This window comes from Saccopteryx leptura, chromosome 3 (genome assembly GCF_036850995.1).
Source record: "Saccopteryx leptura isolate mSacLep1 chromosome 3, mSacLep1_pri_phased_curated, whole genome shotgun sequence".
NCBI lineage: Eukaryota > Metazoa > Chordata > Mammalia > Chiroptera > Emballonuridae > Saccopteryx > Saccopteryx leptura.
Genome location: NC_089505.1, coordinates 341,513,566 through 341,526,481, shown reverse-complemented (window position 1 = coordinate 341,526,481; position 12,916 = coordinate 341,513,566). Strand labels below are relative to the sequence as shown.

The 12,916-nt window shown below is 40.0% G+C and overlaps 1 protein-coding gene across 2 annotated transcripts in view; it reads left to right on the top strand.

The window, feature by feature from the left end:
* Positions 1 to 12,916, top strand: part of LRP12 (LDL receptor related protein 12) — a 117,030-nt gene that overhangs the window by 87,438 nt on the left and 16,676 nt on the right. For both annotated transcript variants that reach the window (XM_066379344.1, XM_066379343.1), the window contains one exon: positions 769 to 904. In XM_066379344.1, coding sequence (XP_066235441.1) covers positions 769 to 904 — 136 coding nt within the window. The remainder of the gene's footprint in view (positions 1 to 768; positions 905 to 12,916) is intronic.

Sequence of the window (12,916 nt, the reverse complement as noted above, 5' to 3'; positions counted from 1 at the left end):
CCTAAAGTTGTAACAATCTAACTTCTTTACTGTCATGTTTATATGTGCTTTCCCTTAATTATTTTGTTCAGAGGACTGTTCCTATAATAGCTTTTAGTTTAAAGTGTCCAAAAAACCGACCTGTGGTGGCACAGTAGACAAAGTGTGGACCTGGAATGCTGAGGTCGCGGATTTGAAAGCTGGGGCTGGCGTAGGTACCAGAAGCAACTGCGCGTCATGCTTCCTGCTCCTCCAGCCCCCCACACACGCCTTTCTCTTTCTTACTGTCTCTCAGATCAATAAATAAAATCTTAAAAGTATCCAAAAAGCAAAATAGCACTCCTAACGACCTAAACACAGTAGTTCAGTAAATATTGAACATTAGGTAGTTTATAATAAAGAAAATAAATGTAAAAGGTGAGTTTTGACAAAAGGATGGATGGAGGATAGAGGATGATGAATGGACGGAGTGAGCAGTTGATTGATTGATCACCATGGCTAATGATAGCAGTTCTGACTCTTAAACTGTCATTCAGAGATCCAGTTTGAAAACCTTCATGCCTCCTTGAAATGTGTACTTAATTAGAAAAAGGTACTTTGTCTAAAAGGAAGGAAATAAATCTCATTAGAATAATAAGAGCTTTTGAAAGTTGGTAATACCATATTTTATTGTATATGATTGGATGTCTGAAGTGTTGGGTTTTTACTTTTTTTAAGTAAACACTGATTTACTTAATGCTTTGTGTTAAATTATAATAATTAGCTAAGATTGCATTGGCTACCTTCCAGCTTGCGGAGAGACTCCAGAACAGATTCGAGCACCGAGCGGTGTAATCACGAGCCCCGGCTGGCCTTCCGAATACCCTGCCAGGATCAACTGCAGCTGGCTCATAAGGGCAAACCCAGGGGAAATTATTACTATAAGGTAATTCTGGCATCCTTCTGTATTATTATATACTATTTTATTTTAAAATAATTCCATTTCCAAGTATCATCACTCAACATATAAAAGAAATAGATTTTCAGAAAATGTAATAAATTATAGTTATCAGTATTATCATAATGGTAAGAATAATGGCCCATTCTTTCACTATTAGGGCATGTGTTTTAAATATTTTCTACTGGTGTTAAAGTATTTGCACTAGCCATTCCTATTTTAGAGGCTACGTTTTAACAAAAGATACACATTTTCAAAACAGCTTATTAGGTTCCAGAGTGTAATCTTTGGCCATGAGACAGATAAAACTCACTTATCCACTTGGAAACCTAGCACATAATGTCAATCTTATTAATAGAGTCCTCTATCTTAATGAGTTAAAACAATAATAGGGTATGTATGTGTGTATATACATATAGTGTAATGTATGTATGAATGTATAAAACTTGAAACAATCTCTAATAGTGGATAAATACTATGTCTAGAAAAGCCTGTTATCATATGTTTGAAATAAAGAATACACAGTGAAAGATATATTCTACTGAGCCATAAGAAATATATTGCCATTTACAACAATGTGGATAGACCTTGAGAACATTATACTAAGTGAAATAAGTAAATCAGAAAAAGCTAAGAACTTTACGATTTCACACATAGGTGGGATACCATGACTCATGGACATAGATAAAAATGAAGTGATTACTGGGGGAAGGGAATAGAAAGGGACAAATATACTATGACAGAAAATGATTTCACTTTGAGTGATGGGCACACAATACAATCAATAGTCCAAATGCTGTAGAAATCTTTTAATTTAATCTCTCATTTAATTAAAACCTGAGGCCCTGGCTGGTTGGCTTAGTAGTATAGAGCATCAGCCTAGTGTGTGGATGTCCCAGTTCAATTCCCGGTCAGGGCACATAGGAGAGGCGATTATCTGCTTCTCCACCCCTTTCTCTCCCTTCTCTCACTTCCCTCACACTCTCCCTCTTTCTTCCCACTCCTGTAGCCACGGCTCGATTGATTCGTGTGAGTTGGCTCTGGGTGCAGAGGATGGCTCAGGTGACCTCTGCCTCAGGTACTAGAAATAGCTCAGTTGTGGAGCAACGGAACAGTGCCCCAAATGGACAGAGCATCACCCCAGATTGGGCTTGCCACGTAGATCCTGGTCGGGGCACATGTGGGAGACTGTCTTTATGCCTCCCTTGCTCTCATTTAATTAAAATTAAAAAAAAAAAGAAAGAAATCTTTTCCTGAAACCTGTATACTCTTATTGATCAATGTCATCCCATTAAATTTAATTTCTAAATTAAAAACAAAATTCAATCTACATTGTCTAATGTAAAGGTTTAAAAGTCTCTGAGAAAATGGCAATAATACACAATTTATATTCCACAGTTAATAAACAGTTCATATTAAGTTTTTTAAAAGGTAAGTTATAAAATGGTATATGTATTATTTTTCTTTTAGCTATGTTTTAGAGAAAAGTTCTTATAAGAAAAAGGATTGTAAATAAACATACCAACATGTAAAACAAAATTTTTTTTAAATACAAACTTGAAGATAGTCCTAGGGAAAATAGCCATAAGTGTGAGATGCTAAGAATAAATATGTTATCAATAGGAAAGATTAAGATTCATTATAAGAACATTTAAAATTGCAGAGAAAAACTGTAGTGATAAGATATTAAGGAGAAATGTTTAATGGAACTAGATATTGCTTGCTTATGGAAATTATATAAAGGCTATCAGAAAAAAAAATTGCCTGAAGGGGAGAGAAGGAGATGGTGTGCCTAAACAAAGACCTGCAGTTAGAACTGAAACACAAATAATGCATTTCTGTCAGAGACGGCACTTTGCAACGGCACAGAGGCATCTTCGACATTCTTTCATGGGCAGTTTTATAGGTAAGAATCATGGAATTTTAGAATTAGAAGGGACTTGGCAGATCATAGACTTAAATTTAGCCTACTTTTGTATCGTTTTCCATCTTTTTATATGTCCATTAATTAATGAGAGAACAGTTTTCTTTTGAGAAACACAACTGTTGTCTATTACCTTTTTTTATATGGAAGCTATAAAACAGGGACCATATGGTTTGTTTTCCTTTGGTCCCCTCAGCCCCAGGCCACGTCTTCTGGAGGGTTGGAACTGAGCTTGTAGAGACTGTTCCACTTCCGTGCGGGGTGTGACGCCCGCACAACAATTGGTAGGATGGACCATTAAGGTTATCCTGCAAACATACCAGTGATGGTATCTGAACAGTATGCCTGCGTTTCTGTTACTTGTAATATGATTATGTATAAATGTGTTTACAAAATAACATTTTTGTCATAGGGATTCCAAATATCAGATCTTTTTTCAACATAAAACTAGAATTGTTGGAGCTATTTATCTTTTAACCTAAAAACCAGCCCCAAAAACTAAATTTGTAGCCTACCAGCTCAGTTATATAAAACTTGAAAACTCTTGGAAGTTCAGAGAGGCTGCAAGAAGTAGTGCCATCTGGTTCTGGTCCTGTGTGGGAAGCGGGAGCTTTCACAAGTGAGCTGCACTAGACAGCAAGCCCAGCAGTACTGGCGTGCAGAGTAAAACTAGGCTTGGACTCCACATCCTGAGGAAGGGTTCCTGCATTCCAGAAAGAGCTAATGAATGTAATAAGATCAGGAGGTGGTTTTAGTAATTGTTCTAGTTCTTACTAAAGTTATTATCATGGTGATACCAAACTTCCTGTGTACATATATACAGTCAAATGAATACTGATGTAAAATCTTAAATTGTTAAGAACAATACATTACAATTATCAAATGTAGCTCATTTAGATATGCAAATAAGTCAATGTTAGAAATTTTAAAATTAATTTACTTTATTAACAGACAAAGAAAAAGTGTGATTATCTAAAATAAATAGATGTTTTAAAGCATTTTGGTTAAAAAAAATCAATATTCACTCCTGAGTTTAAAATAAAATTAAACTGTCAATAAAAGAAGGAATCTAAAAATAAACAAGCAATACTTAGAGCTTTCCGTATAAAATTATTTGAAGATGGTGAGATAAAGGCATTTTTATTTCATTCCCCTTTTTTGAAACCTACCAAAATCAACAAAGACTACCTTATCCAAGGAGATCGAGAACTGGGCTCTGGTTTCCTGCTCTGAAGCCAAGGCTGGGGTTAGGATATTTTGCTCAAAAAAAGGAAGCTGAAAAAACTTGCACTAACCATTGCCTCCACTTGTCTGGAGCTGAGAGCTTAGAGAGGTGGGAGGACATTCCCTAACAAATGGGAGTTTACTAAGTCACATTCAGACTCCCTGAGCCACCATGTTCAGACAGGCTCTGAAATGGAGACCCAGGTGGAGGTAGCTACAAAGCAGACACGGTGGGGAAATTTAGAGGAAGAGGCATAAAGAGCAAGAGAGAGAACCAGAAAACCTTCTGTAAAATAAGCCTACCTGCAACCCAGATTTCCAGGATGTATAAAAAAAATTAATGCCAATAAAAACAGCCAACAGCCCTGGCCGGTTGGCTCAGCGGTAGAGCGTTGGCCTGGCGTGCAGGGGACCCGGGTTCGATTCCTGGCCAGGGCACATAGGGGAAGCGCCCATTTGCTTCTCCACCCCCCCCCTTCCTCTCTGTCTCTCTCTTCCCCTCCCGCAGCCAAGGCTCCATTGGAGCAAGGATGGCCCGGGAGCTGGGGATGGCTCCCTGGCCTCTGCCCCAGGTGCTAGAGTGGCTCTGGTCGCGACAGAGCGACGCCCCGGAGGGGCAGAGCGTCGCCCCTGGTGGGCGTGCCGGGTGGATCCCGGTCGGGCGCATGCGGGAGTCTGTCTGACTGTCTCTCCCCGTTTCCAGCTTCAGAAAAATACAAAACAAACAAACAAACAAACAACAACAAAAAAAAAAACAGCCAACAGCCTGACCAGTGGTGGCGCAGTGGATGGAGTGTTGACCTATGATACTGAGGTCCCAGGTTCAAAACCTAAGGTTGCTGGCTTGAGTGCAGGCTCATCCTTGAGCAAGGAGTCACTGGCTCTGCTGTAGCCCCCCCCCCCCCCCGTCGAGGCACATATGAGAAATCAATCAGTGAACAACTAACATGTCACAGCTATGAGTTGATGCTTCTCATCTTTCTCCCTGTCAGTCTCAGTTTCTCTCTCTCTCACTAAAAACAAAATAAAATAAAAAACAGCCAACAAAATCAAGTTGGAACACAAATTTATTCTAAATATTATAAATATAATTATATCAGGGTTTTTTCCTTAACATTTTTTATTCCATGAACTGGTGGGTCCTAAACATCATTTCCCAGAAGAATGTTTTTAAATTCATAAAATAAAATATGTAATATTCCATTATATTGAGATACAGCTATGATAATTTTTAAATTTTGTAATATAGTAATATATGCTCATTTATTAACATATTAGCAAGCGATAGTTCTAAAAATTTGAATTTTAAAGTGTTTTTTTGAGTTTTTATAATTATTCCAAATACCTGTTGAAACTGAACTACAATGTGAAATTATATGTGATTGCTATTGGTGACAGTGATAGGTTCAGTAAATATGAATACTATCATGGTTTGTTGTTTACATTCATAAGTGAAGGAAATGCAAATTTTCAGTTAGAGATTAGTGAAAATATGCAAAAATTTCCACCATATTTGAATGTGAAAGAATAGAAACATTGAATGTTCTTACTTGAACTTTATTAAAACAGTAATATATTTTAATATTTGAATACAACATCTCAAGATAAATGCTGAAAAACAAATAGAAATCTTGAGCAAATCTTAAAAAGATTCTCTTTAACCCTTTGAGTAGTACGAACGTTCATGTACTTCTTCGTGCCTCCTGACCATCCAGAGTATGATTGATTTATTTTAAAAATCTGTAGTGCAACATTAAAAAAAGGCAAATGTATGTTCTTCTTATTTCCATAAATTGGTTATCAAACAGATTTTAAATTAATAAAACTGTAACTAGAACTAATTTCATTTTTTTGAAAAAAACTCACTCCCGGGGGTCAGTGAGCATGAAAAAACTCATTACGCAAAGAGTTAAAAAAGCAGAAACCGCCCTGGACGGTTGGCTCAGTGGTAGAGTGTCAGCCTGGCGTGCAGGAGTCCTGGGTTCGATTCCCGGCCAGGGCACACAGGAGAAGCGTCCATCTGCTTCTCCACCCCTCCCCTTCTCCTTCCTCTCTGTCTCTCTCTTCCCCTCCCACAGCCAAGGCTCCATTGGAGCAAAGTTGGCCCGGGCGCTGAGGATGGCTCCATGGCCTCTGCCTCAGGCGCTAGCATGGCTCTGGTCGCAACAGAGCGACGCCCCAAGATGGGCAGAGCATCGCCCCCTGGTGGGCATGCCGGGTGGATCCCGGCCGGGCGCATGCGGGAGTCTGTCTGACTGCCTCTCCGTTTCCAACTTCATAAAAATACAAAAAAAAAAAAAAAAAGCGGAAACCATTCATGCAAAAGAAGACAGAAAAGAAAGACAATAAGAACTCTCCCAAATTGAAAGATGATTGAATAAAAACTCATTTAACTTTTAAAAGACAGACTATCTGATCAGGTTTATCAAAGGGCTTACAAAAACATCCTTACCACAAAACTAATGCAGAAAGACTGAAAAAAGCAGGATAGAAAAAGATAAGCTTTGGCCTGACAAGGCAGTGGCGCAGTGGATAGAGCATCGGACTGGGATACAGAGGACCCAGGTTCAAGACCCCCAGGTCGCCAGCTTGAGTGTGAGCTCTTCTGGTTTGAGTAAGGCTCACCAGCTTGAGCCCAAGGTCGCTGGCTTGAGCAAGAGGTTACTCGGTCTACTGTAGCCCCACGGTCAAGGCACATATGAGAAAGCAATCAATGAACAACTAAGGTGTCGCAACAAAAAACTGATGATTGATGCTTCTCATCTCTCTTCGTTCCTGTCTGTCTGTCCCTATCTATCCCTCTCTCTGACTCTCTCTCTCTCTCTGTCTTTGTAAAAAAAAAAAAAAAAGAAAAAGATAAGCTTTGCAGATACTGATCACAAGAAAGCTACTGTAGAAAGGTTAGCATCAGATATAATTGAGTGTAAGGCACAAAATTTTAATGACAATGAAATAATCCACCAAGAAGATATAATTGTGATAAACTATATACCTAATAACACAGCCTAAAATACATACAAAGCAAAATGCAGGGAATTACCAAACAGGTTTGACTATTTCACAGTTGTAGTTGAAGTTTATAAATATACCTTTGATCAGAATTGAATAAATAAGAAAAAAATACTAAAGATACAGAAGATTCGATAAAAGAAAATCAAAAAGCTTGATACAGTTGGAGCATGTATATATACATGTGTGTAATGTTTATACCTATTTCAACAAATAGAGACTGAATATTCTTTTCAAAAACATGTGGAACATTTATTTTTTAAAAATTATGTGGTAAGTCGCAAAGGAATTTGGAATGCATTTCCAAGAATTGTCATCATTCAGATTGTTATCTGACCACATGCAATTAAATTATAAACCCACAATAAAACAAAATGGGGAGAGGGATAACAAAACCCAGATGTTTAGAAACTTATTACTAAATAACTCCTGCATTAAAGATGGAAATCACAGTGGCATTTATAAAATAGTTTAAAGTGGTATGCTTGCATAATGAAAATATTACACATTAAAACTGTTAGAAGACATTGAAAGAGTACTTTGAGAAAAATTATAGCTTTAATGTGTTGATTTAAAGTTTAGTAAGATGGGAAATAAGGTCAGCATTTACTCAAGAATTTAAAAGAATTACAGGTAAATCTCAAATAAAAGAAAATAAGGGTAAGATAAGAACATAATTAAATAGAAAAAATGAACAGTAAGATTCACTAAAGACAAAAACTGGCCTTAAACCCTGGGGAGCCTGACCTCTGGTGGTGTAGTGCATAAAGCATTGACCTGGAACACGAAGGTCGCTGGTTCAAAGCCCCCAGCTTGCTGGTCAACTACTACGAGTTGATGCTTCCTTCTTCTCCCCAGCTTCTCTCTCTAAAATCAATAAATAAGATTAGTAAAAATAATAATAATAAAAATAAACTGGGGAAAATAGACAAAGACAAATCTCAAGTCAAGACTGAAGGAAAAAGAGAATAGATACAAATACATAAATAAAAATAGAACATAAGTAAATGTAATTACAAAAAATAGTAGAGATTTTAAGTCATAAGGGAATATTATGAATGGCATATGTTAATACTTTTATACAGTTAGATGAAATGGGTCATCTTCTAGAAAATGTATAGTACCAAAATTGATTCTAGAAGAATTAGAAAAGTGATTAATCAATAGGCATTAAAGAAATTGAATCAACATTTAAAATAAGATTCTACACCCAGATAGTTTTACAGGCACATTTTATCAAATGAAGAGATGAGGAACTTTATTTTTATTTTTATTTTTTTTACAGGGACAGAGAGTCAGAGAGAGGGATAGACAGACAGGAACGGAGGGAGATGAAAAGCATCAATCATCAGTTTTTCGTTACAACACCTTAGTTGTTCATTGATTGCTCTTTCATATGTGCCTTGACCGCAGGCCTTCTGCAGACCGAATAATCCCTTGCTTGAGCCAGCAACCTTGGGCTCAAGCTGGTGAGCTTTTTGCTCAAGCCAGATGAGCCCGTGTTCAAGCTGGTGACCTCGGGGTCTTGAACCTGGGTCTTCTGCATCCCAGTCCGACGCTCTATCCACTGTGCCACCGCCTGGTCAGGCAGAACTTTCTTATTTTGATAAAAGTATATGTTAAATTTTTGAATCAGTATTAATATTGAATGAATTTTAGCACCAACGAGCAGAACAAGGGTGTAGACTTTCTTTCACTGCATGTGCTGTAACGCTTAGTACAACGAGACAACATGATGTAGAAACTGGAGGAAGAGATGAAACTCCTGTTTTCCGCTTCTGTCCTTATGTACAGAGAAAATCCAGGTAAATTTAAAAACCACAGTTACGACAATATTTTAAACGGTATGAAAGTAACAATAAATTTTACTGTCAAGATAAAATAATAATTTCTAAGAAACTACCAAAACTGACTCAATAAAAATTTAGCAAAAGCTGATTAGCTCAAAACCATGAAGAATCAAAAATCTCTACCTTATACTCTGAAGAGGCACAAGGCACAGTTATATGAACTTGTCTTTGTTATGTAAACTATTATGAAGCATAACAAATGAAAAACTAACAGCTAATTCTAGTAATGAATGTATTTTTAAATCGTAAATGAAATACCTGTACTAGAAAATCAAATCCAGTAATATATATATAAGGTCTACCGGAAAGTTCTGTCCGCTTTTGGAATAAAACAAAATACAAATTTTTCTTACCGTCAATAAACTTTATTAAATAATATAATTGCCATTATTAATGATTTCTTGCCAGCGTGAGGGCAATTTGTATATCTCATTTTTAAAAAATGTTTTATCTTTTGATGCGAAAAATTGAACCAGTGCTTGTTTGATATCTTCTTCATTTTTGAAGTTTTTGCCCTTCAAAAAATTTTGTAAGGACAAAAACAAGTGATAGTCAGAGGGTGCTAAGTCCGGGGAATATGGTGGATGCAACAGACATGCTCTGTAGCATTTCTTCCATGTTGAAATTCGTAAAAATTACAGTGGTGTAAATGAACTTTTTCAGTAGCCATGGGTACACTAGGGCTTGACACATAAGACTAATGTGAATCAACTTTGTTTTAGTTAATTTGCTACATCAGTATGTATACATTAAGTCAGTGATTTTCAACCTTTGTTTCTCACGCACTCATAAACTAATTACTAAAGAAAAAGGGGCCCTGACCTCTTCTTCCTTAGTAACTAATTTATTTGTGCCATAAGATGAAAATGGTTGTATTTAGCCAGGCAGGGGCACTGACCTTAGTAATTAGTGTGTGTTTGTACCATGAAAAAAAAGGTTGAAAATCACTGCATTAAGTGATAAAAATAGAGAGGCACACATGCGCCAAATAAACGTGCTTATGTGTCGAAACTTGTGATAGAAACAGACAGAACTTTTCAGTAGACCTTATATATATGCATAGATATTTATTCATTGATTATTTCTTTTGTTCTGGACAAGGCCCCTGCTTACACAAATCTTAAACATTTTATAATTAAATTTATTAGGTAGCATTGATTAATAAGGTTATATAGGTTTCAGTGTAAAATCCTATGATACATCACCTGGATGTGCATTGTGCACCCACTACCCAAAGTCAGATCTTCCTTGGCCATGGATTTGGCCTCCTTTACCCTTAGCACCCCTGAGCCCCCTCCCTCTGGTAACCACCATATTGTCTGTATCTGAGTCTTGTTTGTTCATTTGTTGCTTTCAGTTTTATATCCCACATGTTAGTGAAATCATATGGTTCTTAACTTTTTCTGTCTGAAACTTTTCTGTCCTTTCTTATGGCTGAGCAGATTAGTAGTTTAAAAGTATATTAAGGACTCCCTAGCTTGAATGGGAGTTGTGCTCCCATAAACAATTATTATCAACTTTGGATAAAATTTAAGTTAAAAACTATTTGAAGGTACTGGAGAGTAATCAAAAACTGGAAGTGACTGGAAGGTAGGTCCAGCCCTGGGAAGAGGGAAACCGCGCTGAGGAAGAGTGTGTCTGCGTCTGCTTCCCAGTGCATCAGAACGGAGTGGCTGGATCTCAACAGATTGCCACGGTCTTAACTGGAGAGGCCAGGAAGTGGAGAACGGCCGGAAATTGAAAAGGAAACACTAGAAAGGAGAGTGCCACAAAGTAGGAAGCCTTCATATCTGCACATAAATTCTCCTCAGATCCTTGGCTGCCCCTGAACTGTGCGTGCTTGGAGACGAGAGGAACCAGTAGGACGGGCTGCGCAGGGGTCAGGGGCTGTGCACTGCCGCTGGGCAGCACTGGGCTCTGAACCCTACCCAGTAGGACGGGCTGCACGGGGGTCAGCCGCTGGGCAGCACTGGGCTCTGAACCCTACCCAGTAGGACGGGCTGCGCAGGGGTCAGGGGCTGTGCACTGCCGCTGGGCAGCACTGGGCTCTGAACCCTACCCAGTAGGACGGGCTGCGCGGGGGTCAGGGGCTGGGCAGCACTGGGCTCTGAACCCTACCCAGTAGGACGGGCTGCGCGGGGGTCAGGGGCTGGGCAGCACTGGGCTCTGAACCCTACCCAGTAGGACGGGCTGCGCGGGGGTCAGGGGCTGGGCAGCACTGGGCTCTGAACCCTACCCAGAAGGACGGGCTGCGCAGGGGTCAGCCGCTGGGCAGCACTGGGCTCTGAACCCTACCCAGTAGGATGGGCTGCGCGGGGGTCAGCTGCTGTGCACTGCCGCTGGGCAGCACTGGGCTCTGAACCCTACCCAGTAGGACGGGCTGTGCAGGGGTCAGCTGCTGTGCACTGCTGCTGGGCAGCACTGGGCTCTGAACCCTACCCAGTAGGATGGGCTGCGCGGGGGTCGGGCTGTGCACTGCCGCTGGGCAGCACTGGGCTCTGAACCCTACCCAGTAGGACGGGCTGCGCGGGGGTCGGGCTGTGCACTGCCGCTGGGCAACGCTGGGCTCTGAACCCTACCCAGTAGGACGGGCTGCACGGGGGTCAGCCGCTGGGCAGCACTGGGCTCTGAACCCTACCCAGTAGGACGGGCTACGCGGGGGTCAGGGGCTGTGCACTGCCGCCGGGCAGCACTGGGCTCTGAACCCTACCCAGTAGGACGGGCTGTGCAGGGGTCAGCTGCTGTGCACTGCCGCTGGGCAGCACTGGGCTCTGAACCCTACCCAGTAGGACGGGCTGTGCAGGGGTCAGCTGCTGTGCACTGCCGCTGGGCAGCACTGGGCTCTGAACCCTACCCAGTAGGACGGGCTGTGCAGGGGTCAGCTGCTGTGCACTGCCGCTGGGCAGCACTGGGCTCTGAACCCAGTGCATCACAGTGAGACAGGTCTGAGTCTGAAACCTGCTGAGTTCAAGGGGTTGGGTAAATACCTTAGCATTTTTACTGAACCCCAGAGGTGTCATACTTTGTAAGTGAAGACAATGTCCTAAAGTTAAGAATTCATCTAAGACTAAGGACAAAGCGAAATAAACTCACAAGCCATAAACCAAAACCTCCTCAAGTTCAGGGGGATCAGACAGTAATTTAATTACATGATAGGACAAAAATAGAATCTCAGTCTATCCCTGAGAACACACAAACACAAGCACTAAACATAAAGAAAGAAATAATCAAGCTTGATCAAAACTGAAATTAAAAACTTATGCTCATTAAAAGATATCGTTAAGAAACTGAAAAAGGCCTCACCGGTGATGGCACAGTGGATAGGCGTTGACCTGGGACACTGAGGTCCCAGTTTCAAAATCCCAGGGTCGTCAGCTTGAGTGAGGGGTCGCTAGCTTAAATGCGAGATCATCAACATGATACCAAGGTTATTGGCTTGGCTTGAGCCCTGCCCCTGGTCAAGGCACGTGTAAGAAGCAATCAGTGAACAACTAAAGTGACACAACTATGAATTGATGCTTCTCCTTTTTCTCCCCCCCTCTCTCTATCTCGCTCAAAAAAAGAAAGAAACAAACAAACAAACTGAAAAGGGCCCAGGCTCTGTTGTTTAGAGTATCATCCTGAAGCTCAGAGATTGCCAGTTCAGTCCCCGGCCAGGGCATGTGCAGGAACAGACCATTGTTCCTGTCTCTCTCTCTCTCTCTCTCTCCTTTCCTCTCGCTAAAATAAATATATAAAATTAAAAAGAAAAAAAAGAAACTAATAAGGCAATTTATATAAACTAGAAGAAAATATTAGTGATACATATATCTACTAAAGGACTCGATTCCAGAATATAAAGAATTTTAGAACTCAAGAAGAAAATCTAATATTTGAAATAGGCAAAAGAATTAAAAAACAAAAAAAAATTTTTAAATTCACAAGAGATAGGAAGGGAGAAAAATGAGAGGCATCAACTAGTGGCCCCTTGGTTGTTCATTGATTGCTTCTCAT